Here is a 24485-nt window from a genome sequence, read left to right on the forward strand (position 1 = left end):
AAGAGTGCTTCAGAGAAGGTGGGAAATGTTTCCATCCTGAGGACCTGAGCAGATGAGCATGCTCCTTAACTTAGTTACCAGTGGGTGGTTCTCTGACCCACATTGCATTTTTTGCAACACTGGCTGGATGTTTTGCTTGAAAGGGAAAAAAGGCCTCCTTCACACAATGTGCAGGTTGGCTATAGAATTTTATTCCATGCTTTAATTTATTTGGTTCAACACACAAATATTTTGAAACAAAAATTTGACTGAGCTATGAATTTGCATGCCAACTTTTTGCATTTTCTGACATGCAGATCACCAGAAACTAGGACAGTACTCTGGAGAAAAGTCAGTACATGTCTTCTTTTATTTATTCATATACTCTTCCAAAGGCATGCTCACTTGGCTGTTGCTGGAGGTTGGTTACTAGGGAAGATAGTCTGACCCAGCATAGCTATTACACTTGTTCTTGTAATCATCCAGTGGGTTCAAAGTAATCTCCAGGACAAATGGATGGCCATCAGCGCTCTTCAGACAGACAGATTTCGGGCCTGCAGTCCATTAAAAATGCTTCTCCAAACATGTTAGCAGGAGAAAATTAGACTGGAAAGAAGCTATCACAAAAATATTCAGGTACTCATTATGCATATGGCATTCCCAGCCATGGACCCTGTAAGTCTGACTTTGATGGCCGGAGAGGGCAGAAAAAAAGGAGGTCTTGAATTAAGCTGATACCAAATGTATTTGTTGTTCCACAGCCTTCACCAGGATCAGAGAGCTTTGCATAATTTCTGCGGTATCACTCTGCAGGCAGTCCAGGCTCCAGAGACCCCAGAGGAGACTGGCATTGTGGGGTCCCCTCCAAGCGTATCAATTCAAAAACATTTGACCCAAACTTCTTGGGTCTTACTATCTCTTGTGAACTTACCAGCTCCTAACATCTACGTATTAATTCAGATCACTTTTTTTCTTAATGCAGACATACAGTGCTCATAGCATTTTTCTACTCCTCTCCCCATTATGCCACTTTCATTTGAGTTCATACACTTAGAATAACCAGTCTTCAATGCCCCTGGCTTTTGCGGTGTATTCAAATCTGAAAACGATTTGCTCATTAACCCATTAAACCACTGGGGTTTTTCTAAATGAAAGTTCAACAGAGTGGAAAATGTTTATAGATCCCTTCCTTTACTCCAAGGTCCTAAGGAACCATGCAGACCTCTCTTCTGTAAACAACTGTCAGAATCTTACACATACAGGTACTCAGAAGGCGTTGAGCATTTATTTAGATGTATAAAACAGCAATACTCTTTGACTTGTTTTCTTTCCACATTCTATGGAAGCATGTGGAGCATGAATCACTTTTTCCTGTGAAAAAGCTGGAAGAAAAAATAAAAATGTGAAAATCAAGGGGATATTTTGAGACAAAATAAACAAGCAAATGTAGTTGGATAACACTATCTTCCTCACTGTTCCTCACAGTAATCAAAATGCAATAAAAAAGAAAAAAAACCCGTCACTTCTCACAACGTGTTGCGAAGTACTGTGTTAGAAGCACAAATGAAAAGAAGCTAACAGTTTTGTTTTGACATTGGAATAGGCTGAGATGGGGTGGAGTTCAAGGAAGCAGACATAGCACAGCTCTGTTCTCCTCAAACTGCAAGATAGCTGTATGTCTGCAAGACAAATGAGACTGTTCTGTGCAGGGAGGTTACAAGAAGTGTGTCTCAGTACCTGAGAAATCCCAGGTTGTGTCAACATATTAAAAAATGTCCCAGTGCTTATGCACATCTACTACTTAAATTACAAATTATTACACCTTCTCTTGCATACTGTTTTAGAGTTTGTTTTAATAGCTTGTACAAACAGTTACTTGGGAAAACTCAGCCCTTTTGATGATTTACCAAGAAAGCGAATTAGGAAAAATTTAAAGCTGTCTCAGTTAAAAATACACCCTGCAGAGTGTGATGAAGACATCGCTCCTTTGGAAGTTTTTACTTTTCTTCATGTTTTTGCTGAACTGTGAGGAGAAAGGTGATACCAAGATAGAAGATGAAATATAAAATAATATTAAATGAAATCTTAATGCAATCCTAAGGATAAGGAAGATCATGAAACAATTGTGGTATCACCATCATTTACAAGAAAGTCTCATCTAGATGTACAGTACCCTGAATTTTAGTCAGAAGTAGAGAGAAACTGGTGATTCATTTTGTCAGTGTGATTTGGCAGTCTGCACAGTCCTGGAGGCATCTCATCTAGTGTGATTTTTTCATAGACAGTTACAGAAAACATGCAATTTATAAAATCCCTCAAAATACTGATATCTCAGGACAGGCAAGTAAACGTTATGAGCCAGGATTGCAAATGTAATTAAAACTAATGCTTTTATAGTTTTGTCTTTTAAAGTCCAGTAATTATGATGCAACCAGTTAATTGTGCTTTTTTTATTGTATTCTCTGGAAGTTCATTTCTTACTTACCCTGTAAGTACCCCATAGTTTTTACAGAGAGAGAAATTACAGCCACCAAGATGTTCACACACACGGGCCCTGAGCCTTCATGCTCATGCAACTGCAATTGCCAGCCATTCTCCCACTTCTTGCTTTTTGCTGCTGCTTGTCACCATCTGGAATGTAGACTGTAATCTCCTTTAGGCAAGGACCACGTTGCCTTGCATGTTCTGCCAAGCTGCCAGGTTTGCTCATAGGTATTCCAAACCGATGCAACAATATCTGCATTTCAGATGCACTGTAATGGATTTCATTCTTCATCAGTACAATTTCCATTGGCTGTATGGGTTGAGAAGATGGCTAGATTCACTGCTGGTGTTGAAAGCAACGCTTTCCAATAATGATTCCAACTTTTCTTTCATTGAAGGCGGTGATGGCAAGCGACTTTGCAATCCCAAGGTTCCGGCATTTGGAGAAGCTCTTGCTTGTTCATGGCCACTGGTGTTATTCCCGACTCGCCAACATGGTGCTGTATTTCTTCTACAAAAATGCCGTAAGTGTTTGACTTGGCAGCTTTATGCTACCACATGTTTCCAGGGTTTATTTTGTGCTACGTGAGCATTAGGTCAGCCTTCAAATGGTTTATAAATAAGCTACAAAGAAATTTGCAGAGTTGAGAGACAGCTGGCTGCCATTTGCAGGAATACAGGACCCACTCCATAACAGCTACAGTGTCCTGCTGAATGTGCAAATTAGGTAACAGAAATAACAAGCACTGCTGAAGAAAAGTTTCTTTATAGATCAGTTTTGCAGAATTTAGCTGGCTAGACACAGGAGTCTTTAATGCCAAAGCCATTCAGCATTGGTCCAAAGTAGCAGTTTAGTGTGTTTTCTCTTCCTGACCCTATCTTGTCATTGCTTATGAATCACTGTGCATATTCCCTAGTGACCTGAGATAATTTGAGTCCTCTCTGTGTCTCAGGTGGCAGAGATTGGGAGGGCAGTTTCTTGCTTTATCTCACTTCCAACTAACCGAAAGAGTTCATTAGAAAGGAAGCACACAGTGGTAAAGAACAGACTATGGGTCTGCGTTTCCTCCCTGGTGTATAAAACGGGAGCTAGTCCAGTACTGGGCACTGAGCCAGTAGCAGCTCGACTCCTTGGCCCTAACAAAGGCCCTTTGCATTGATCTTGGAGTACAAAGATGATTGATTGAAAACTGCCTAAGAAGACAACCAAGAATTCCATCAGCTGGGTGGGACTCACTGGCAGACACACAGATCTGCTCACTTGCAACACCTACAAATCACCACGGGAGCAAGGGATATGAAGAAGATGGAAAAGGCGGAGAGTCAGAGCTCTCAGACCTGTTTGCTCCAGAGGGAAATCTACGAATTCTGAGCAGGAGACTGGATTTTGTCCTCAATATCAGAAAAAAAATGGCTCTCAATTTTTTAAAAGTTGCTTTCCAAATTTAATCTAATCCAGGGCTTGTTTTTAATTGGTGGCCTAACTAATTCCCATCTGATTTCAGTCTGAAGGTTGGTATTCTACTGGGGGAAGACCATAACTTGCTCAAAATTTTAAACATCACAGGAATACCTGAGGGAGTTAAAGAATTAACAAAGTGTCTTTGTATTAACACAAGCGTGTTAAAATAACTTCTGTGGTCTGATGAGAAACTGCATGCAAGCATCCTTCCAGACAAAAAAGAAAGAAGGGTCTTGGACGATCTGAACTGCTGCCTGAGTCTGAAATAGCAAGCAGATTTAAATAATGCTGCACTGAGTGGAGAGCCACCTGTGAAATATATGCTGGTGTTCATATGCCTGAGTTTTAAGGCTTGATCCTGAATGATGCTGAACGTCTGTATTCCCCCCACCCAGTGCTGTACGTTTCCAAGATACTCTTTGCCTTGAGAGTATCAAGTCTGAACTTCTAAGAAGTGTATACAGAGCTATCTTACATTAAAATAAATAATAACACCCCACGGTAATACACATAAGACAATAAGATTGCTGGAAGCAATCAGCAGCCAGAGATGTTGTTTATACATCTACATTTTGTTCAGGTCTTGTAAAATCTTCCATTTCCTTTGGTACAGCTCCCCTTGAGTATTTCTCGTGCCATTTTTAGTAAGACATTTTCAGAAGCTGCTGCCTCAAGGCTAGAATATAACTGAAGAAATCTCTTTGTGTTGACTCTGCTTTGGCAGCCTTGGGAGCTTTCTGAGCAATACTTGTTGCTACTGACTCTAAAACTGTAGTGGGGTATCCAGCATGCAGACATGAATATGTCTGATACAGTGCTTGCCCCTAAGGAAAGAATATTCAGAAATGAAAGATGTGAGCACCTGATCCTTTTGCAAGGAGACTATTCTGGATGGTTCTTCACAAGAGGGTCAATACAGCTACAGTGCAAACATTCTGCAAGTTTTCTGTTTCCTCAAGTGTTTTTTTTTCCCATTTGCTCATAGTATGAAATTTTCCATTCCCCACTAGAACCTATCTAACTCAATGTTTAAATTCCAAGTTGCTGCAAAAGCTATTTGGAAACTCAGATGTCTTATCCAAGAAGATGTTTAGCTTGGTGGAGATAATAAAAATACAAGTGAAATATAAACTAAAACATAGCATGACTAGAAATATCTGAGCTGGATGAAAAAGTGTTTCATATAAACAAAATCTTACCTGCACAAGCATGCACTGCTTCTTCCCCTTTATACTTTATCTCTGCAAGACAGCACTGGACATTCACTGAGAAATTATGTCTGGGGCCACATTCCTAGAACAGTCTCATCTGGGAGAAAAAAAGGAAAACCTTTTTTATTTAAAATCTAATTCTATTTTTATGTAAATTTTATTTTACGTTTTCAAGGAGGTAATGCACAGAAGCAAGGAGGAGCATTATATTTGAAGATACATTAAATGCTTGTTTAATAAAAAATAAAATTTCAGGGAGAAAAAATCTGATTTGAGCTTAGTTACTGAAATGTCATTTTTTGTACAGTTTTCTTTGACAGCACTGCTGAAACCCGTACCAGAGGTGGTAGGAAAATTTTCAGCTCACTGTATTTTCATCAGACTACCCATTTTTGTCAGAGACATACTGTTTACAAGACAGGTTAATTTTAGCAAGGCTCTAGAGATGAAAATTTCTTAGGTCTAGGATTAGCTGGATTTTGTTTATTTCCAATGACAGAGAACTATCTAAATCCATATATTTATTGCAATTCTTTTTTGAGAAAAGACTCAGGAAATTTTGTTGGGTGTTGGGTGTGTCAAGGAAATCATTTTCAAAATCTGTTCAATTTTGAAATGAAATTGCCATCTCCCAGCAAACTGTACTGAAGAGGGTTAGCTCTGGTAACTCAGTTTTGGTTTAGCCAGTGGAAGATAATGTCTCCTGTAATGTATTTACAGAAACATTTCTACAGATGACCCTGAAAATAATTCATAGAATCATAGAGTCATTTAAGTTGGAAAAGACCTTTGAGATGATCAGGTCCATCATTAACCCACCACTCTTAAGTCCATCACTAAACCTGTCCCTAAACACAACATCTATGTGTATTTTAAAACCCTCCAGGGATGGTGACCCAACCACCTTCCTGGGCAGCCTGTTCCAATGCTTGACCACCCTTTCAGTGAAGAAAATTTTCCTAATATCCGATCTAAGCCTCCACTGGCACAACTTGAGGCTGTTTCCTCTTGTCCTGTCACTTGTTACCTGGGAGAAGAGACCGACCCCCACCTGCCCACAGCCTCCTCTCAGGCAGCTGTAGGGAGCGATAAGGTCCCCCTGAGCCTCCTTTGCTCCAGGCTAAACACCCCCAGTTCCCTCAGCTGCTCCTCATCAGACTTCTGCTCCAGACCCTTCACCAGCTCCGTTGCCCTTCCCTGGACACGCTCCAGCACCTCCACGTCCCCCTTGCAGTGAGGGGCCCAAACCTGAACCCAGGATTCGAGACGTGGCCTCACCAGTGCCGAGTACAGGGGGACGATCACTGCCCTAGCCCTGCTGGCCACACCGTTTCAGATACAAGCCAGGACGCTGTTGGCCTTGTTGGCCACCTGGGCACACTGCTGGCTCATGTCCAGCCGGCTGCTGACCAGCACCCCCAGGCCCTTTCCCACCAGGCACTTCCCAGCCCCCCTTCCCCAAGCCTGTAGCGCTGCGTGGGGCTGCTGTGACCCAAGGGCAGGACCCGGCACTTGGCCATGTTGAACCTCACACAGTTGGCCTCGACCCATCGATCCAGCCTGTCCAGATCCCTGCCTGCCCTCCAGCAGATCAACACTCCCACCCAGCTTGGTGTCACCTGCCAGCTTACTGAGGGTGCACTCAGTCCTCTCATCCAGACCATCCAAAATGCTACTGTTTAATTTCTAATATGTTATTTTATAGTATGGGCTCACAAACAGTGAGATATATATGTTGCTGCTGATATACAGGCTACTTCAATGTAGTATGCAAACCTTGCCTGAACATATATATACTCTCTATATATATACAAACACATATATGTACATTTACACGCAGCAGGACTGACTCTTATTCTGTGGCAATTCCCCCTCACACGACAGGCTTAATCTCCTTATAGCAGTTGTCACTGACTAAGCAGACCATAGCATTTTTTCCCCCCATGTTTAAATTTCAACCACATTTTTGGCTTACAGATAGAACAGATCTAGACTCTCCTCTGTATATCTAAAAATGATGAAGGGTTAACATACTCCAGCTGGCTGAAAGCGTTTGAGAACATAATACAAAGTTAAGAGGAAGTAAAAGGAGAGGTGATGCCATTTCCCTTCTTCATGGTTAAAATGGGGAAAACCCTCGAGGAACAGTTGCCGAGGTTTTTCTGATTGCCTTCCATTTAGTATTAATCGCTTTACAAAGAATAATAAAAACGGCAATTTTAGGACGACTAAGCCTGGGAATTTATTTCCTTTCCTAAGCGGCCACCCGCCTTTTTCTAGGCTCAAATCCCCCCTCACCGGGTGAAATCAGCACCTCTCCAGAGCCTTAAAAACCCTGGATTCTCCATGCTGAGACTGTAGAAGAAATGAGTTGTGTGGTTTGTCCCTTTTTGGGTAATTACCACATGAAGAGTCCTAGTGCGGCTGTGTGTACAGCTGAAGAATAAGAGAGACAAGAATTGTTACAGCACTGCTTATTTGCTGAGTTTCAAAGCACAAAGATAGGACAGTTAAGACAGCTTTACTAGACCTTACAGTTTCACTTCTCTTGCTGCTGCTAGTCTCGTGTTGGTCTTGCAAAAAAGCTCTGCATTTACCTACTGAAGATCAGCAGAGCTTCCCAAAACATCTCAAGCCAGTAGAGAATATTATTATGGAAATGCTTATTCATGATAGTAATGCAAGTGCTATGAGATCGGTACTCCTGTACCTAGAGATCAGTGATGGTTGGGACGGCTTTTTACGGTTAGTTAAATTGCACCTCAGAGTTTCACTTGAACTGAAAGTTAATTTTGTGTGAAGTCATCCCTGACACCTGAGATCTGAGGTTCCAGCAGCACAAACTCGCAGGAGTGCCAAATGTTTGCAGCTTAGCTAAGTAGCCAGGGCATCAGTGAGTTTCAGAACTGGCATCAGGATGGTTTCTGAACTCAATGATGTGCTGTTGATGATCCTGCATACCTTGTCATATTTACAGCATTGCTTGTTCTGTTTCAGATGTTTGTGGCCCTTCTCTTCTGGTACCAGTTCTATTGCGGGTTCTCTGGCTCATCAATGGTTGATCAGTGGTATCTCATCTTCTTTAATTTACTCTTCTCTTCCCTTCCACAACTGATCACTGGTGTGCTGGATAAGGATGTGCCGGCTGAAGTGTTAATTGCTGTACCTCAGCTTTATAAAAGTGGCCAGAATATGGAGGTAAAAACTTCTTGATTTTTTTTTCCCTAATTGTCTTTAGTTTCAGCTGAAAACCAACCCTGCTCCCAAAGGATGGATGACTGATAAAAACAGTCTGAAAAGTCATTATTATTTCATTATATTTCTCATCTGAATCAAACTATCTAAATGCCAAAAGTACATTTAAAACAAACAAAAAATACCACCCAGTTGTATTTTGAAATATGTAACAGGAGAGAAGGCTGGATGCTTTAAGTCAGCCTAAGCTGAACACCCCATTTATGGTCCAGGCTCACAAATAACAACAAAAGTAAAGCAGATTACACTGCATAGTGCGGACTTTCACACTATAACCTCACAGTACTTACTCAGAACTTCAGGCCCCAGCCCTTTATAAACATCAGAAGAGAAAGGTGGCTTAAGGAGTAAGCGTGGAGGTCAACAGACAGACTCTGAGGGAGGTAGTCACCAGCAGATGACAGCAGTTGAAACGTCTGTTGAAAACACCTTGTCCCCATCTGCATGAATTGTACAATGAAATCAGAAGGAACTGCAGGAGGGATCCAAGCCAAACCATTTCTGGTAATTACAGCCACAGTGTACTGTGGGAAAATCTTTCTGCTTGGCAAAACTATTTATATTGAGACACTGCTTCCAAGGCAAAAGCCTTTCTTGAAAGTATCTGCCATTGTGCCCTCTGAGAAGAGACAGTGAGTGGGTTTTGCCGTTAACTGTACACCTGCATTCGGTACCCCTCACATCCAGCGCTATTGCTAGACAGTGTCCTGGAAAAATGAAAGGAAAATTTTAGTGTAACTTATTTTTTAGTACTTTAGTCTAAATTCTTTTTCCATTTTCTGTTTTCCATTTTCTACACTTCTTCTGTTCCAGTGTATTGTACTTTAAAAATCTGTAACTTTAATACCTTCCTTTCTTGCACATTTTTAAGGTGATAGAAATCTTGTAATGGCTTAAGCTTGCTGGGAAGTTGTGTCTACCTGTCTTCAGCTGGCAAACCAAGGAGAGAAGTCTCCCAGGTTCACAGTACAATTACCTCTCATAGGCAAGCCTAGGGACTATTCTGAATTTGTTTGAAATCTAGTGAGCATATTCTGTGAATAGTTACCTAAAAAGGTATTTTTAAAACTTGCCAAAAGTCCTGCTTCAGGTAGTATCCCTTTCAAAAAGATATCACTGACTCAAAGCCTGTAGAATTATAGAATAATTCTGGAGGCCATCTGATCCAGACCCCTGGTCAAAACAGTTTCAAAGCTAGATGAGGTTGCTCAGGTCTTTATCTAGTCCAGTTTTTAATGTCTCCAACAATTGAGATTACACAGTCCCTCTGAGCCACCTGTTAGTGTTTAACCACATGTTATTTCAGTAAGCCAAAGAACACCATCATTCTTTAGTGTCTTTCAATTCCCATTTTTAGGCTGTAGTAATATTCTCCATAGAGGGGAGGAGCCTTTATGAACCCAGTGGTTGGAGATGTAGCCTATATCCCAAAATCAAATAAATATTTTGCCATTTACAAAGTACTTTTTCTTATATCTAGGTCTTTTATATGACCATCCTTACCTCTTCAATTGTTTATTTCTTTAAGCCAATATGTTAGTTTAATATTGTTTCTTGGTGAGCAGTTTTGTACACACACACAGAGATATATGTGTTATATATATCTATGTTTTATATACATATTCCTAACATAGCATATATTCCTGCGTGAATTAACTGCTGAAGACCATTGTTGTGGATCTTCTTTCAAGTATGTGTGCATTTTCTGTTTTTTGTCTTGTGAATAAATACCCTGTGCTTGTGTCTAAAACCCATTTACACACATGGTTACACCTCAGAGAGATCCTCCTGAAATCAGTGGTCTAAGTGTAGTGCATAGAGTTGGACACCTTCATAAATGTTTACTGATCTGAGTGTCAGATTCAAATTATACCCTCTGCTAGGGGGGAAAGGGAGGGGGGGGTGGGGAGCAGCAGAGGACCCACCTCCCAGAGCAGGGTGACTTTCAGGTAGACTTCTCACACTTCATCCCTGAGGGTGTCTAACTGATTGGCAAAGTCACGGAGCTACTTGCAGAAGCCCTTAAAAGTGTCCATTGGAATATCCCCCTCAAAATACTTATCCCAGCTAACAGCATTTTCATTAGGCTCTCATGTCTTTTTCTTTTTTTTTTTTTATTTTATGCCACAGGAGTACCAACCACACATGTTTTGGATGAACATGATTGATGCTATGTATCAAAGCCTGGTTTGCTTCTTCATCCCCTATTTTGTAAGTGTTTGGTTTAAGACTTTTGATTTCAAGCATTCTGAGGAGAACTGGCAACACAGCATGGGCTGAATTCTGTCTCCTTCTTTACAGACTTACTATGATTCAGAGGTGGATATCTTCTCCTGGGGAACTCCCATCACCACAGTAGCACTGTTCACCATCATACTACATTTGGCTATTGAAACCAAAACTTGGGTAAGGAACCCAAGGCTTATATAGAAACTCGCTGACATATATGTAATTCTTTTCTTAGTGCCATTCTTCAAAAACAGAAGATGGTTGTTCCATTCCCTCAGCACGTTCTATTTTTAGTGAGCATTTTAAGCAAATGTAAAAAAGGTTTTAAACTGTGAACTGTGAACAGCTTTGTAGTGCTGTATCTATAATGAGAATTTTTGAAAATTCTCTTAATTTTCTGAAATCTTCACTGTGCTTTAAATTCTTCACTGTACATGGATTTGGTGCCAGAAATTAAGAAGCTTCAACTCAGAATAACAGCAAATTTCTCAGAATATAAAGAATCATTATTATTTTGTGGGTTTTTTTGTTCTAGACTTTTCTCCACTGGTCATCTTGCATCTTCAGTATCCTTTTATTTTTCTTTGTGGCTCTGGTTTACAACGCTTCCTGCCCAGTATGCCATCCTCCATCCAATCCCTACTGGACTATGGAAAGGCTGATGGGAGACCCTATGTTCTATTTCACTTGCATTATATCACCAGTCGTTGCATTGCTGCCCAGGTATTGCATCTTCTCTCATATCTTTTATCATATGTGAAAGCACTTTATGCCTGTGGTTGGGAGGGCAAGGAACATTTCTTTTTCCAGTCTCCCTCTTTCTTTTTGCCTTACCAGCCAAGTCATTATTTTTCAGTGGCTGATTATATGAAGTCAGGTTGTTTAACCTCTTCTGTGCTCCTGACCACAGGAACAGACCACAGCTCCTGACCATAGACCACAGGAGCGGGATAATTGTAGATTGTTGGTCAAACCTCCTGGCCATGCAGGGATTTGCTACTGTGAGGTTTTCCATGATGCTTCCAGATTCAACCCATCCTCCGTGAACACGCACAGTACAGAAATTCTGATAGTATGTTGTGAACTTTCTTGACTACCTATGGATGTAGGAAGTCTGCTCTGCAGAATGACCCCCATTGCCTTTGATTCCTCATCAGGAAAGATGAAAGATCATGTAAGGTGGATCACTGACTAAAGGCACAGATTTATTACACTGCTTGTTATTAAGCAAAATACTAGCACAGCATTCAGAGCTTTTTGTCTGGAAGCTTGTCTCGAACATAAGAAAGGCACATAAAACTCTCTTTTTTTGTGTTGTACTTTTTTTCTTGGATATTTTCTCTTAATATCTTGGGTACTTCCTTCTTTCAGTTCTTTTCACGTGCACATTCTCCTCTTGCAGATTTCTGTACAGAACCCTTCAGGGAACACTATTCCCAACCCAGCTTCAGCTTGGATGCCAGTTGAGTAAACTACCCCCAGAGATCCGCACCCAGCTTCTGACCAAGTTGAATGTAAAGGAAACAGTACGTCAGACACAACCCTTTGCAGACAGATTCTCACCAAGCCTTGGCTCAAATGCCAGTGATTCCTACAAGGCCTATAACCAAAGCACACCTTTGCCAACATCTCCTCAAACAAGGGAGTCACTTTTCCAAGAGCACACAAAGGCAAAACATACTGCAGATCAGACTGTGGCTGCCTGTCCCCAGGGTGCTGTGTTGTATGGGGAAAACAAACTCCCCTCATCTGCAAGTAGTCTGGAAAGGTCCATGGGATTTCATGAAGTTAGACATGGCACTTCAGAGATGGAGTCGTTGCCTGTGGGAGCAGCATTCCCATGGAGCTCAGCAGTTGACCAAGCAAACTTCAGTTTGTTCAGGTGGATCACATCAACTCCATTGTTCAGTCGCATTGGGACTGTTTTACAGGTGTCATCAAGCAGTTTACAAAATGAAACACAGGACAGTATGTGTGTGCTTGGCTCTTCTTCGCATGTGGACTTCAAAGGCTTAAAAGAACAGAGCTCAAATAACTTGCAGGACAAAATGAAAGGGACCCCAGCTGAGCATTGTAAAAATGACAATTCCGAGACCACCTTTTTATGACATGGGCCTTAAATATATTTATATATTTTCTATTTGCACACATTTATAGTGAGATTACTCTATTTGTTTTCAAAGATGAAACAGAAAATCAAAGGTACAGAATGATTATTTAAAAATGTTTAAATACAGTATATTGAAATAAGAGCTTTAAATATAAAAAGAAACACTTGAAAGTTCCATTTATATTGTTTTATTTTTTCATCTCATTTTGTAAGGAAATGCTGTCTCTTTTATTTTTCAGATGCTTCTCTTTTATTCTGACACATACTGTAAAAGAAAAAGACCTCTCTACCATATTCAAAAGGATTAGATTCAGCAACAATTATTGGTATCATTATAGGCCATTCAGTAATCAAGGAGCAAAAACTGTGATAATAAATAGGCACTGTTATCCATCCATCATCTGCTTGTCAGGGTGTTTTGTCACTGGAGCAAACCATTAGGCAAGACTATCGAATTATTATACACCTCTCTGTAAATGTTAACATTATCTTACCACCGCATTAATAATACTGGTATTTTATAAGTGGCACTGTATTTTGATATTGCAGCCATAGCATTTTATGTGTCATGATAAAACAATAAATAAATGACCAGCCATATTGCAAAGTGACATCCCAGTCTGGCATTAATAGTAATTCAGCCCTTCACCTGGTGTAGCTAGCATTTGGCCAGCCACGGCCTCATATCAGGCTGTTCAGCTTCTGAAGAAGAGCTGCTGGGTTTTTGTGAGGAATGATTTGTTGGCAAAGAGCTGGTGCCTTGTGTCATCTGTAGAGTTTGAGCTGGGAGGGTCTGTGATCTTCTGTGCTGGAGCACTACCATGAGTAGGCTGGTTTTGCTGAAGAAGTCATCCCTGCTTACTAGTGGGGAGTGGAGGACGGGCAGGGTGGAGATTTGTTAGGCACCTTCACTGTTGTTTCAGCCAGGATAAATCAAGTCCTTGGTGATTAGGAAGGGGCATGACCAGCTGTGAGGGTGCAGTGCCATGCAGAGTTACTTGAGCTTGGTCTAAGACAGGCTAGCCCAGTCCTGAAAGCAGGGAGCTGCACTGCTTTCTGAGGTTATGCCTGATCCAACTTTATGTGGTTGTAAATCACAAAACGCCACTTGTCCATGCGTGTGTGGCTGCACTGTGCTGGCCTGACACATCTCAGAAGGGTTTAGCCTTGGAAGGCTGCTTGGTTCTTTCATACCTAGTCACCATGACCTCGTACAAACCAGCTGCTGCACTTCTTTGTTTCTGTATCGCAGGTTTTTGAATGGCCTTTGCCTTGCTTGCCACACATTGTGTAAGGCCAGGACTTGCTCGTGCCACGCTCTGTGCCACGCTCTGTGTAATGGATCGCTTCAGCCCATTAAGCTACAGTGCCTACCATGTGTCACTTGCTAATACATTCGGGATCCTTTTTTTTTCAAAGATTTATACACTGGCCTCTTTCCCAAAGACAGAATTGATGATATGAAACTGTAAAATGCCAATGAAAGGAGGAGATGAAAGCATTCTAAGTAAGAGGTGTCAGCCTGTAAAATATGTTACCCTCATGGAACGTGACACACCCACGTGTAGCCAAACTGCATTTGGGGATTAGAATTGACTAGGGAGAGGGAAAAGGTGCTAAGGGTCTTACTCTTTCAGTCTCCTGTGAACAGCTTTAGGCATGCAATTGATTAAAAAAAAATGTATGTACCTGAAGCACAACTTCTCCCTTTAAGCCTCTGGTTAAAGGGGAACGTGGCTTTATGTGTGTAGATTTTAGCAGAGGAAAGCACATCTATTGACTCATTTGTTACTGGCTGAAAATGTCTTGACGTTTCTGTGCTTTATATTAATTGCCATAGAAGTGAGGTGGCAAGGGTGGGCACTCGGTTTCCATGAAGGTAGATCAGCATCTGCCCCATCAGTGCCAACACAAGCTGGGCACCACTGGAGTGGGCATTCTGACACACACCTCTAAAGCAGGGCAGGGTCCCATGCCCTCACAGCACTTGTTCCTCTCCACTTGCTGGAAAGGGAGCCTGCGGGACTCAGCTCAGGTGGAGAAACCTTTGCAAGTGTCTCTGGTTGGGTGAGACAGCTCCAAGTTTGGACATCTCTGCTTGCTCTACCAACCTTCTCAGTGTTGATAGTAACTCTGTTGGGATGATTTTGCACGTAACTCTTTGCAAGGTTAGCTGGCAGTATTTAACACAAACTGTGCAGAGATTGCCATTGTAAATAACTCACCTGTGTGGAACTGCAGTGTCTTAATGTCAGAGAGGAAATCGAGTAACGTGTTGAAACGTGTAGATGCTGCCATCTGGTTAGAAACGCTCCTCTGCTTGTAAAACAGGATGTCATAGAAGGACACAGTGTCAGAACTCGGGTAGGCAGAGTTCACAAGTTTGCAAGAGGTTAAATTTTGTCAGTTTGAGAGTGTCACGGGGTCATAGCAGGAGCTTGCCAGGGATGTCACACGTGTGTGCCCTCTCTCAGTTACTGCAGCAGCCCCAGCAGGCAGGTGAGGGTCCTTTGAGCTTATTGACTCTGCCACATCTTTCCATAGTGTATTTGGTGTCCTGCAGGCCTTCACAGGACTTGCCTGGTGCTGGGAGCAGAAAGGGCTGGGACATCACTGGCTTTGGCTCAGAGCTGTATTTGATGATATTCTCATCAAAAAGAACCTAAATTCCTTGCTAACTGTGCCTTTGTGATACAGTTTAGTTGTTGGGCTTTCAGTGTTTCAAAGACTGTGTAGGTAAGGGATAAAAATGTTCCTTTGGGACTGAGAGGTGCTCATGTGCTGCCAGATAGTTGTGTTAAGTTGCCTCTGTGAATGTGAGAGTAGTACATCTGTGTCATATATTTAGGGAAACTGTAGATCTAGATCCTCAGCTGCTACAACCATCACAGCCCCTCCGATGTCTGCAAGCTGACTTACCCCAGCTGGGAATCAGGCCTCAATAACTGCTGTATTTTTCTGGGGAAAAAAAAATAAAGAAAAAAGAAAAAAATCCTTAAAGATATATTTTTATATGCCTAAAGTGTAAATGCTCCCTTTGTACTAAGAGAGAAAATACCTTTATTATGGTGGCAATCGTGCAAACACGTATGACTTTAGTCTTAAATAAACCAAATAAATAATCCTGCTGGATGGAGCAGTGACCTCAGCAGGACTGCTTGCCTGCTTACAGATCGATAGGAAGATGTGCCACACTGAGGCCTCTACGTGCCAAACCACACAGCGAGATACCTGGGGGCACAGAACCAGGTCAGTAGGATGTCAGCAAGCAAGAGGTCTCCATTTTCTTTTGGGAGATACGTTATAAAATAATATAAATAAAATGTAATTTAAAGCACAGTTTGGAGAAAAAAAGACAAACAGATTTCACATTTGGAAAGAAAATATTAAGCAAACTAATTCTTTTTGTTTCAAATCAGTTCTCTCTTCAGCTGCCAGAAGACAAACACATCAAAGCATGTTACTTGCTGGGCTTTAGGGCTCATCAACATTTTGGGGCTGCTATTAATATTTGAAACGTTTTAACTAAACAAATACTAATGGCTTTTTGAAGCTGTATACACTGATTTTAATAAAAGAGAAATAAACTTGTAAAGTTATTCCTGTCAGTGAAGTTGAGCAGTTGTCATTTCAGGCAAACCAAAGCTTTAAATTCATGAGACAAATCCCAAAAAAGCATGCAAATGTGTATTAAAAGATTCCGTGAGGCAAGTAAAACAATACTTAGGTTTGGTCTATTACCAACAACAGCCCCCTGTACACTCTTTGAAATATTTGCACTGAACTCTGCAAGCACTTCTACATCTGCCTGATGTTGCTGGCTGAAGAAGTCCACCTGAAATTAAGACTGAGAAGAAGAGAGTTGTGAATTAAACATCACAGCGTTCCATGTTTCTTACTCTTATTTACATGAACTAACTTCTTGGTGATTTATCCATTTTATAAATCTCTTGGATGTGTGAATGTCTTTGAGAAACAGCCAGAACTCTTCTATCAGGTTAGCACTCTCATCTCAGAAATTATATCTCCCACATATGCCACTGCACTGGAACTGGGCATATAAATGTCAAAACAGGACCAAAACAACACTCCGGTATTTCTTCCAAGACTTTCCAGCTATACATCACTGCTCTGTGTGCCCAGACAGTCATGCACCTGTTTGCCACCTTCCTGCGCTGGCTGTAGAACCGTGGCCCTACCACCTGATGGCCATTAAATGAGGAGCTATGCTTTTCATAAACTGGAAAGCTTACGACAGTGTTAACTTCTCCCTGCGGCCAAATCCAGTGGCACCCTGTATTGATGGAAGTGCTTCCTTGATGGGGACAGCTCATCCTTTAGCCAGTAGAATTTCCTCGGACCCTTTCAGATTATTCAGCCAGGGACAGCCCTTGCATCCATTATACGACTTCCTCAACTACCTTGCATTGAACCTTGACTTGTCATTTATTCACACCCGATGCTGCCTAGGGCCTCAGTCTGTGCTTGAGCCCAGTACATCTCCTGCAGGCTCTACTCACTTAGTCAATGAGTGCCACTTCGTTGTGCTTTCTAATGTCATGCTCACATTTGGCTCCACTCCACACTGATATATCCCAACCGTTGTAGGCTGATCACCCGATCCACATACAGCAGATACAGAGGATTTGAGGAGGTTTATCCATTAAAGATGCTACACGAAAGGGTTTTGCACGAATACTGGCTGCAGTATATGGAAAATGTTCAGCTTAAAATAAACTCCATCAGAACTGTATGTGGTTGAATCATCTAGGAGTGACAAATCCTGCCCTCGGAATTGGCCATCTGAAAATCTGCATCAAAAACTGAACTTAAAAAAAAGTCTCATATTTTTGCAGCAGCTAGTTCTTGATTCAGACTGATCATCACCATGGGCATTATTCAGTCCAGCATTAAATTCAGTAATGTGCTTTGAGTGTATATGGCAGTTCAGAAGAATGATGCTGATACAACAGGCCATGTGCTGTGATGGAGTGGTAGCAGATACATGTCAAAGACACTGCGGAGGCCGCTAGAGACAGGGTCATGCAGATGTAGCAAAGCTGGGAAGGAAAGGCACTGCTAGATGCTATTCTGAAGTCCCAAGGTTGGTGGAGAGATGAGAAGACCTTCAGAGCTTTCCAATAGTCTTTTGCAAAGTTCTTTTGCAAAGGTTCTGCACTCTCCCTCTGCTGCTGGTGGACTTATTTGCACCAACCTTAAACCTCACTAGAGCTACACCACAAGTGAATTTCGCTTGTTATCTGCAGCTGAGCATGGATAGTGGGGTTGGAGGCCCAGCTAATGTCAAGCAATACAGCTGTACTGACTCACATGGAGGTAGGCTGGCACTTGCTTTGCAAACAGGAATGTGCTGGCAGTGCCCTGGTGAGGAGTGCTCCCTAGCCAGGGACCAGGGCAAGTCCCAGTTCAAGTCCCAGGGAGCCTCCCTGTATCAAAAAACAGGGCAGGAGCCAGAACAGGGAGGATTCCACTGTCCTCCCGTGCACACAGGATGCAAACCCTCCACTGCTCACTAGACTGAGACCGCACATTTGTTTGCAGTGTCCAGGACAACTCTGGGCTCTTAGTGACGTGAAAGAGAAGTAACAGATAATATGATGGGGAAACTCTTCCTGCTCCATCAGGAATCTCCTGCAGCATTGCATAAATGCCTCCATGGTTTTTTTCCATGCTTTCCAATATGAATCCTGGCCATCAGAAAGCCCCTGGGATGGCTGTGCTTCCTGCAGTTGAAGATGCTATGGGGAGTCTGCTGCTGCCACCAGAAGTGGCCCATTGAAGCACCCAGGGCCGCTGCAGCAGCTGATGGGCACTGTCGCCACTAGCAATAGCTCCATCAGTCACCATGTGTGCTGCTCACTGAGGCTCCTTCACGGCAAAGGAGACACTATGTGGTCACAGTCCATGTGTCTTAGTTAAAAAACAAAAACAAAAAAACAACAAAAACACAGCAAAATGTTTTTGCCCTGACTTAAGAGGGTCATGACAGGGAAAGATTTACAAGTGTCTTTAGTTCTGGACACCCAGATCAAGATGAATGTTTCCCAGCTGTCCTGAGCTGTGAAACCTTGCAGTACATCACACATTCAGAGGCATCTCTCGTGCTTTATGTGCTTCAAAATTTCCTGGGGTTTCCTGGGGAGCTGGCCACCCCCAAATCCAAAAATCTAGACTTAGAAGCCACTGTTGAAAATAGTAGCAGTGCCATGAGGACTGTATTTTATTTACATGGAAAAACAACAGTTAAAAGAAAGGACTTAACTTCTAAGGAAGGTTTTTCTATATAGCTGCATGAGGAACGATCTCAATTTTGAGCAGCAGCTTCCATGTGGTTTTAAATATGGCTGTTTGCTCCATGCAGTAACATCTCCCTTGATCGATGAAGTGCAGCACCACATAAATCCTTCCAAGAGGAGGTTTAGCATATCCTAGCCAAGGCGGGCAAAGACAGCCAGGTCCTGCAGCCACCTCTGCTCCTGGAAGGACTTCAGCTGAGTCAAAAGTCTGTTTCATCAGCTTGTCTTGTGTAACGCCTGCCTGTGATGGAGTCTCATGAGAGGTATGACTGAACAGGAACCTTGTTAAAAGCAGATTAAAGACTTCAGCATTCGGCATGGTCATTGGTATTGCTGCAGCATGCATAGGGCATGCATGGAAATAATCTCTCAGTGAACACAAAATGCTTGAAAGAGCCTTTTGACAGACTGGAAAAGGTGTCAATAAAGAGCTAGCACAAGAGAAATAAAAGCTGCTCAAAGTGGGTGGAGTGCCTGGTTCCCACTGCAAGGAGCTGTCCCTGGACTTGCAACTCCTCCTTATTATCTGGGCAGTTGCCCCAAGCTGGGGCAGGGTGTGGGTTTCCAGAGGTGGTGTAGGCTCAGAGCTGGAGCAAAGGGGCTTTTCACTCCAGCCCCACAGCCCTTTGGGTGCTAAAACCCAACACTGCACTGCTGTAGCTAGGGTAGGTAGCTCCTGGCCTGAAATTCCCAGTGGTATCTTGCTTGTGCTAGGCCATCGTGTTTTCCAAAATGGTAGGTTTTAAAGTCTCCAGTTTCTTCCCAGATGGCCTGTTTTACGTGCATGAAGGCATCAAACTGTCCCTGCGGCAAGGCTTGCATGGCTACAGTTCCTACCTTTCCACCCTTCCCCACTTTCCTCCCCAAAATGTGGAGGCCACAAAGAGCACCTTGGACCTTCAGAAACCCAAACCATGACAGAGATATTGCTCAGCATTTTCATGCCTGGAAACAAAAGGTGAGTGTGGCCTCCAGGGCCCTTTTATTAATGAAAATAACAGAGATGCCTCTGGTTTAATTAGCATCTTGGCAGATACGTCCTTCATACCCTCCACAACTGCCCCCTGAAGGGAGTTCAGCAACAGCTGACACTGCTCTTGTACTATTATTTATGTGCAAATGTTCCAAAACTTGGGAACAAGAACGGGGATTTTGAGATTTTCACTGTAAAAACCTGAAAATGCAAACATCCTTTTTTAAAAATTAAATTCCCGATGAAAATGCCGGGGTTATATTTACAAAAACCCAAGTTTCCGACAAAGTCTTTCAATCAGCCATGTGTACTGTTAGAGCTGCATGAACCAATTTTATCCCGAGTGGGCTGGGTGTTTGCAGTTTGTAAGATCTCTGTCATTTTGCACACACAATTATCTTCATAGCTGGTTTGTTTTGCTAAACCCCCCAAAACTCAATAAAACCATTATAGCTGAAAGGGATTCAATCTTCAGCTCCATGTAAAATGATGGAAATAGAAAGTTTGTTTTAGCATCATCCAGAAACTGAGGGCAAACAATGACACCATGGGAGGCATTGCAGGCAAAGGCTCCTCTGCCCTGGGTGCCTATGGAAATTATAAAGATCAACAAAGGTGCCAAGAGTTGTGGTTCATCTGAAGTTGTCTGAATTTTGAAGCTTAAAAGTGAGTTCATTCATTTATATCCAAACACACTGGTGCTGTGTGCAACCATCAAATCCCGGCATTTTCTGCCTATTGAGTGTTGGTTTAAGTGGCAGCCCAAGGCCCATGGCACAAGAAAGCCAGCCTTTTTGGTTATTTGGTGCTAAAGAGAGAGAGAGGTGCCAGCTTTTCTAAGCAATACCCTGGGTGTTTTACTGCATTCAGCTGGCTGCTGTTGTAGCCCACCAGTGACCGCCCCCTTGCCAGATGGCTCCTGCTCACCCAAGACAGAAGTGATGTCTCCTGTCTTGAGGTTTTGGGGACACATCAAATACCGAGAGGTTTCAGTGGACACCTCTGCCCCCACCTGCCCCCACAGAAAAGGGGTGATGGCAGGGTGGGGGCTCCTAACCCTCTCCCAGCCTTTGGCAGGCCTGCACCTTCCCCATTGCACAGGGCACCTCCAGCCCCTGCATGTCCCTTTCCAGGGGCAGCAGCACAAGCAGAGGAAACGCATTTCCACATACATTTCCAAACAAGCACCCATCACCCATGGAACCTTCTCTGTCCCCAGTCCCCTGTTCTCTCAGTCTTATATAACCATTCACTGGGACCTTGCTCCAGCCAATTGTACTTCTCTGTGTCGCACTACCACAATTCCATCTCATGTTCTGCAGCCAGGGTTCATTCTTTGTCCCAGACGTCCATGATAAAAATAAAATACAAAATATAATATTTTTGTAAGCAAAGGGCACAGCTGTCAGGGCACAGCTCTGGGGCATGAGTCCTCCTAAGGCTTTGTGCACCATGAAGTGGTTTACCACAGAAATAATTTTACAGGCATAGGTGCACCACCACTGTTTTCCATCCTGTAACAGGATGGGGGGAAATGCTGTTTGACAAAAAAGAAAAAGATTAAAATTCAGTCCACCCCCTTCATTCCTTCACCACTGGTCTCTGAGTATGGGGTTTCTCCTGCCTGGCAGCCCTGGGCTAGGGACAGCTATTCAGTTCATCATCCTTGTCCATCCTCAAGGACGAGTCCGCAGACGGCAGCTCCAGTGCAGCCCAGAGGTCAGCACCTCCAGCCAGGCAAGCCCAGGGGCAGCTCTGCTTTCGGGAGCCATCAGAGCCCACAGGCTGGGTTTTGAAGAGGATAACATTTTTATTTTTGAAAGCGAGAAGAAGGAAGCATGCAGACTTCTTCAGGTTTCAATAATAGGCTCTTGAACACTTCTTAGAGGTAATTTAGTGATGTCTAAAGAGAGGAGTAATTTACATTTTCCATTGTTTGTTGGGAGCAGGAGAAAAAAACCAAAGAGAAATATAAGTGGCTGTATTATCACAGTATGGAGTTAGTTGTGTGTTTTTTTATCAACTGCTTGAAGTCTAAAAAAGCCCTTGTATCCCTCTATTGCTGGCACTGGCTTTTGTTTTCAGCCACTTGTTGCCTACAAACCAAAACTGATTCTGCACAAGGGGAGAAAAGAAAGTACTTAAAAGTGAAAACTGTATCATTTATTTGAAAACAATGTGGAGATTTTAAACCTGTAACATGGTGCACTGATGCGAAAGCTCTGCTTCAAGGGTGCCCAAGTAGGAAAAATCCCATTTTGCTCCTTACAAAACTAAAAAAGAAAGTGTGAACTAAAATCTGGAATATTTTCAATTATATTTGCTTCAGATTTGTGTGAGGTTTATCCTTAAGAAACCCATTTAAGACAGGTTTATGAAGACATTCTAAAAGGTCAGGATATTTTTAAACCACCATTAATCTGGAAGAATGCCCCTACTGTATTGAAAATTGTTTTTCATGCCTCTCAAAAAAGCATGCACACTGCTAGCTAACCCTATACCTAATTACTACTTCCCCCCCCCCCCCGCCCTGTTTTCAAAGGGGTGGGTTTCTGGGAAAGCTGTCCCCAGCCCAAGGGCACTGAGGGTCCTGGGGTCCTGGCTGCGTGCATGAGTGCGTCGGGGGCTGGGTGATGCCTGGGCATGGTGGGTGCTGCCGTGTGTCAGGCTGTAACAAACCTCCAAAACAAACCATCGCACAAAGGCAAGCTTGTCTGCTCCCTCCCTCCTGTGATTTAACAGTTTCCCATGCCGGGCTGGTCTTTTCTAGAGCTTTTCCCAGGCAGTGCAGGGTAAGCAGCCAAGCTTTAGACCCAATAAAGTAACAGCACACACACCAGCAGAGAAAGAGTAATAGTGGATGGGATTAATTTTGTTTCTAACATTAAAAAATAAAAAGAAGCCACAATGCTGCTTAGTTTCAGTAAGATGTTTTCTTTCTTTTCCTCTCCTTGACAACACATAGGGCTCTGTAAGTCTTGGCATTCAGTGTGCCTCTCTCCAGTTCTTTACAATCAAAGAGGAGATGCATTTATACACTGGTTGGGGACTGAGCCATCTCCCTGGCCTAAATTACCTCAGTGACATATATTGAGTCAAAGGGTATAAACTGCATAAACCACACTGCTTACATTTAGGTGCCATCTCTATATGAGCCAGGGAGGACTGGTTGAGAAGGGAGAATCTTTCTTCTGCATCAGCACAGCTGGAAAGAGTAAAGGAGCTCTACTTCAGTGACAGGGCAGTGGGATGCAGCAGGATGCTACAGGATGCCGCAAGATGCAGCAGGACCTGGCAGGGCACAAGATATGTTTGTGCTGTAGATGCTGCCATGGTCTCACCAGCCTGCAGGGGTAGAAGGTCACCCATGCAGAGGCAGCTGCCAGCTTCCCCATGCAAATTCCTGGTGCACAGATAAAAGCCCAGCACACGTGCCTGTATTTGAAAGCCTGCTCAGCGCACAGACATCAGGTTTACTCTCTACTAGGAACACCCAGGGGGTTTGCAGGCAGGCCTCCAAGATGAATGCATGTCCTGGTTTCAGCTGGGATAGAGTTAGTTTTCATCTTAGTAGCTGGTGCAGTGCTGTGTTTTGGATTTGGTGTGAGAGCAATGTTGATAGCACACTGATGTTTTTAGTTGTTGCTGGGTGATGTTTATACCAAGTCAAGGACTTCTCAGTTTCTCACACCCTGCCAGTGAAAGCGATGGAGGGACACGGGAAACTGGGAGGGGACACAGTCAGGGCAGCTGCCCTGAACCAGCCAAAGGGATGTTCCATACCATGGGATGTCATGCTGAGTATATAAGCTGGGGGAAGAAGAAGGAAGGGGGAGACATCCGCCATTATGATGTTTGACTTCCTCAGTAACCGTTACATGTGCTGGAGCTCAGCTTTCCTGGAGATGGCTGAACACCTGCCTGCCCATGGGAAGTGGTGAGTAAATTCTTTGTTTCACTTTGCTTGTGTGCACGGCCTTTGCTTTACCTATTAAATTTTTCTTATCTCAACCCTCGAGTTTTACACTCCTTTCCGATTCTCCTCCCCATCCCTCTGGGTGAGGGGGAGTGAGCGAGTGGCTGCTGGTGCTTGGTTGCTGGCCGGGTTTAAACCATGACAACGCAATAATGCCCGAGGCGTATTTCTCATGTCACTTAAAAAGGTAGAGGAACTTGACATCTCATTTTGGCACCAAGCGTGGCTGTGTCTTGTATTCACAGGCCAGATCAAATTGCATCGAAGCCCATTTAAGAATTATAGACTGAATTGATCATCTATCAGACTACCAGGACGGAGGCTCCCAGCTTGTTTCAGCTGCTGGCCCAGGAGGAAAACCAACTGACAACTCCCATCCAAACTGTGAAATGAAACCCAGCGGGCACAGAGCAGCTCTCCTGGCTCCCTTGCTGCCTCCCACCCCGCTGCCAAAAAGCCCCAACCACCTCTGCAGCCAGAAGTTCCCCT

At 43.1% G+C, this 24485-nt stretch overlaps 1 protein-coding gene across 1 annotated transcript in view; it reads left to right on the forward strand.

The window, feature by feature from the left end:
- The window catches only part of ATP10A (ATPase phospholipid transporting 10A (putative)), a 118426-nt gene extending 105085 nt beyond the window's left edge, over positions 1-13341 (forward strand). Inside the window, exons 16-21 of the mRNA XM_005228686.4 lie at positions 2862-2987; positions 8134-8334; positions 10522-10602; positions 10693-10797; positions 11156-11343; positions 12023-13341. Coding sequence (XP_005228743.1) covers positions 2862-2987; positions 8134-8334; positions 10522-10602; positions 10693-10797; positions 11156-11343; positions 12023-12728 — 1407 coding nt within the window. The 3' untranslated portion in view covers positions 12729-13341. The remainder of the gene's footprint in view (positions 1-2861; positions 2988-8133; positions 8335-10521; positions 10603-10692; positions 10798-11155; positions 11344-12022) is intronic.
- Positions 13342-24485: the final 11144 nt, after the last annotated feature.

The sequence above is a fragment of the Falco peregrinus genome, chromosome 4, assembly GCF_023634155.1.
Source record: "Falco peregrinus isolate bFalPer1 chromosome 4, bFalPer1.pri, whole genome shotgun sequence".
Classification (NCBI taxonomy): Eukaryota; Metazoa; Chordata; class Aves; order Falconiformes; family Falconidae; genus Falco; species Falco peregrinus.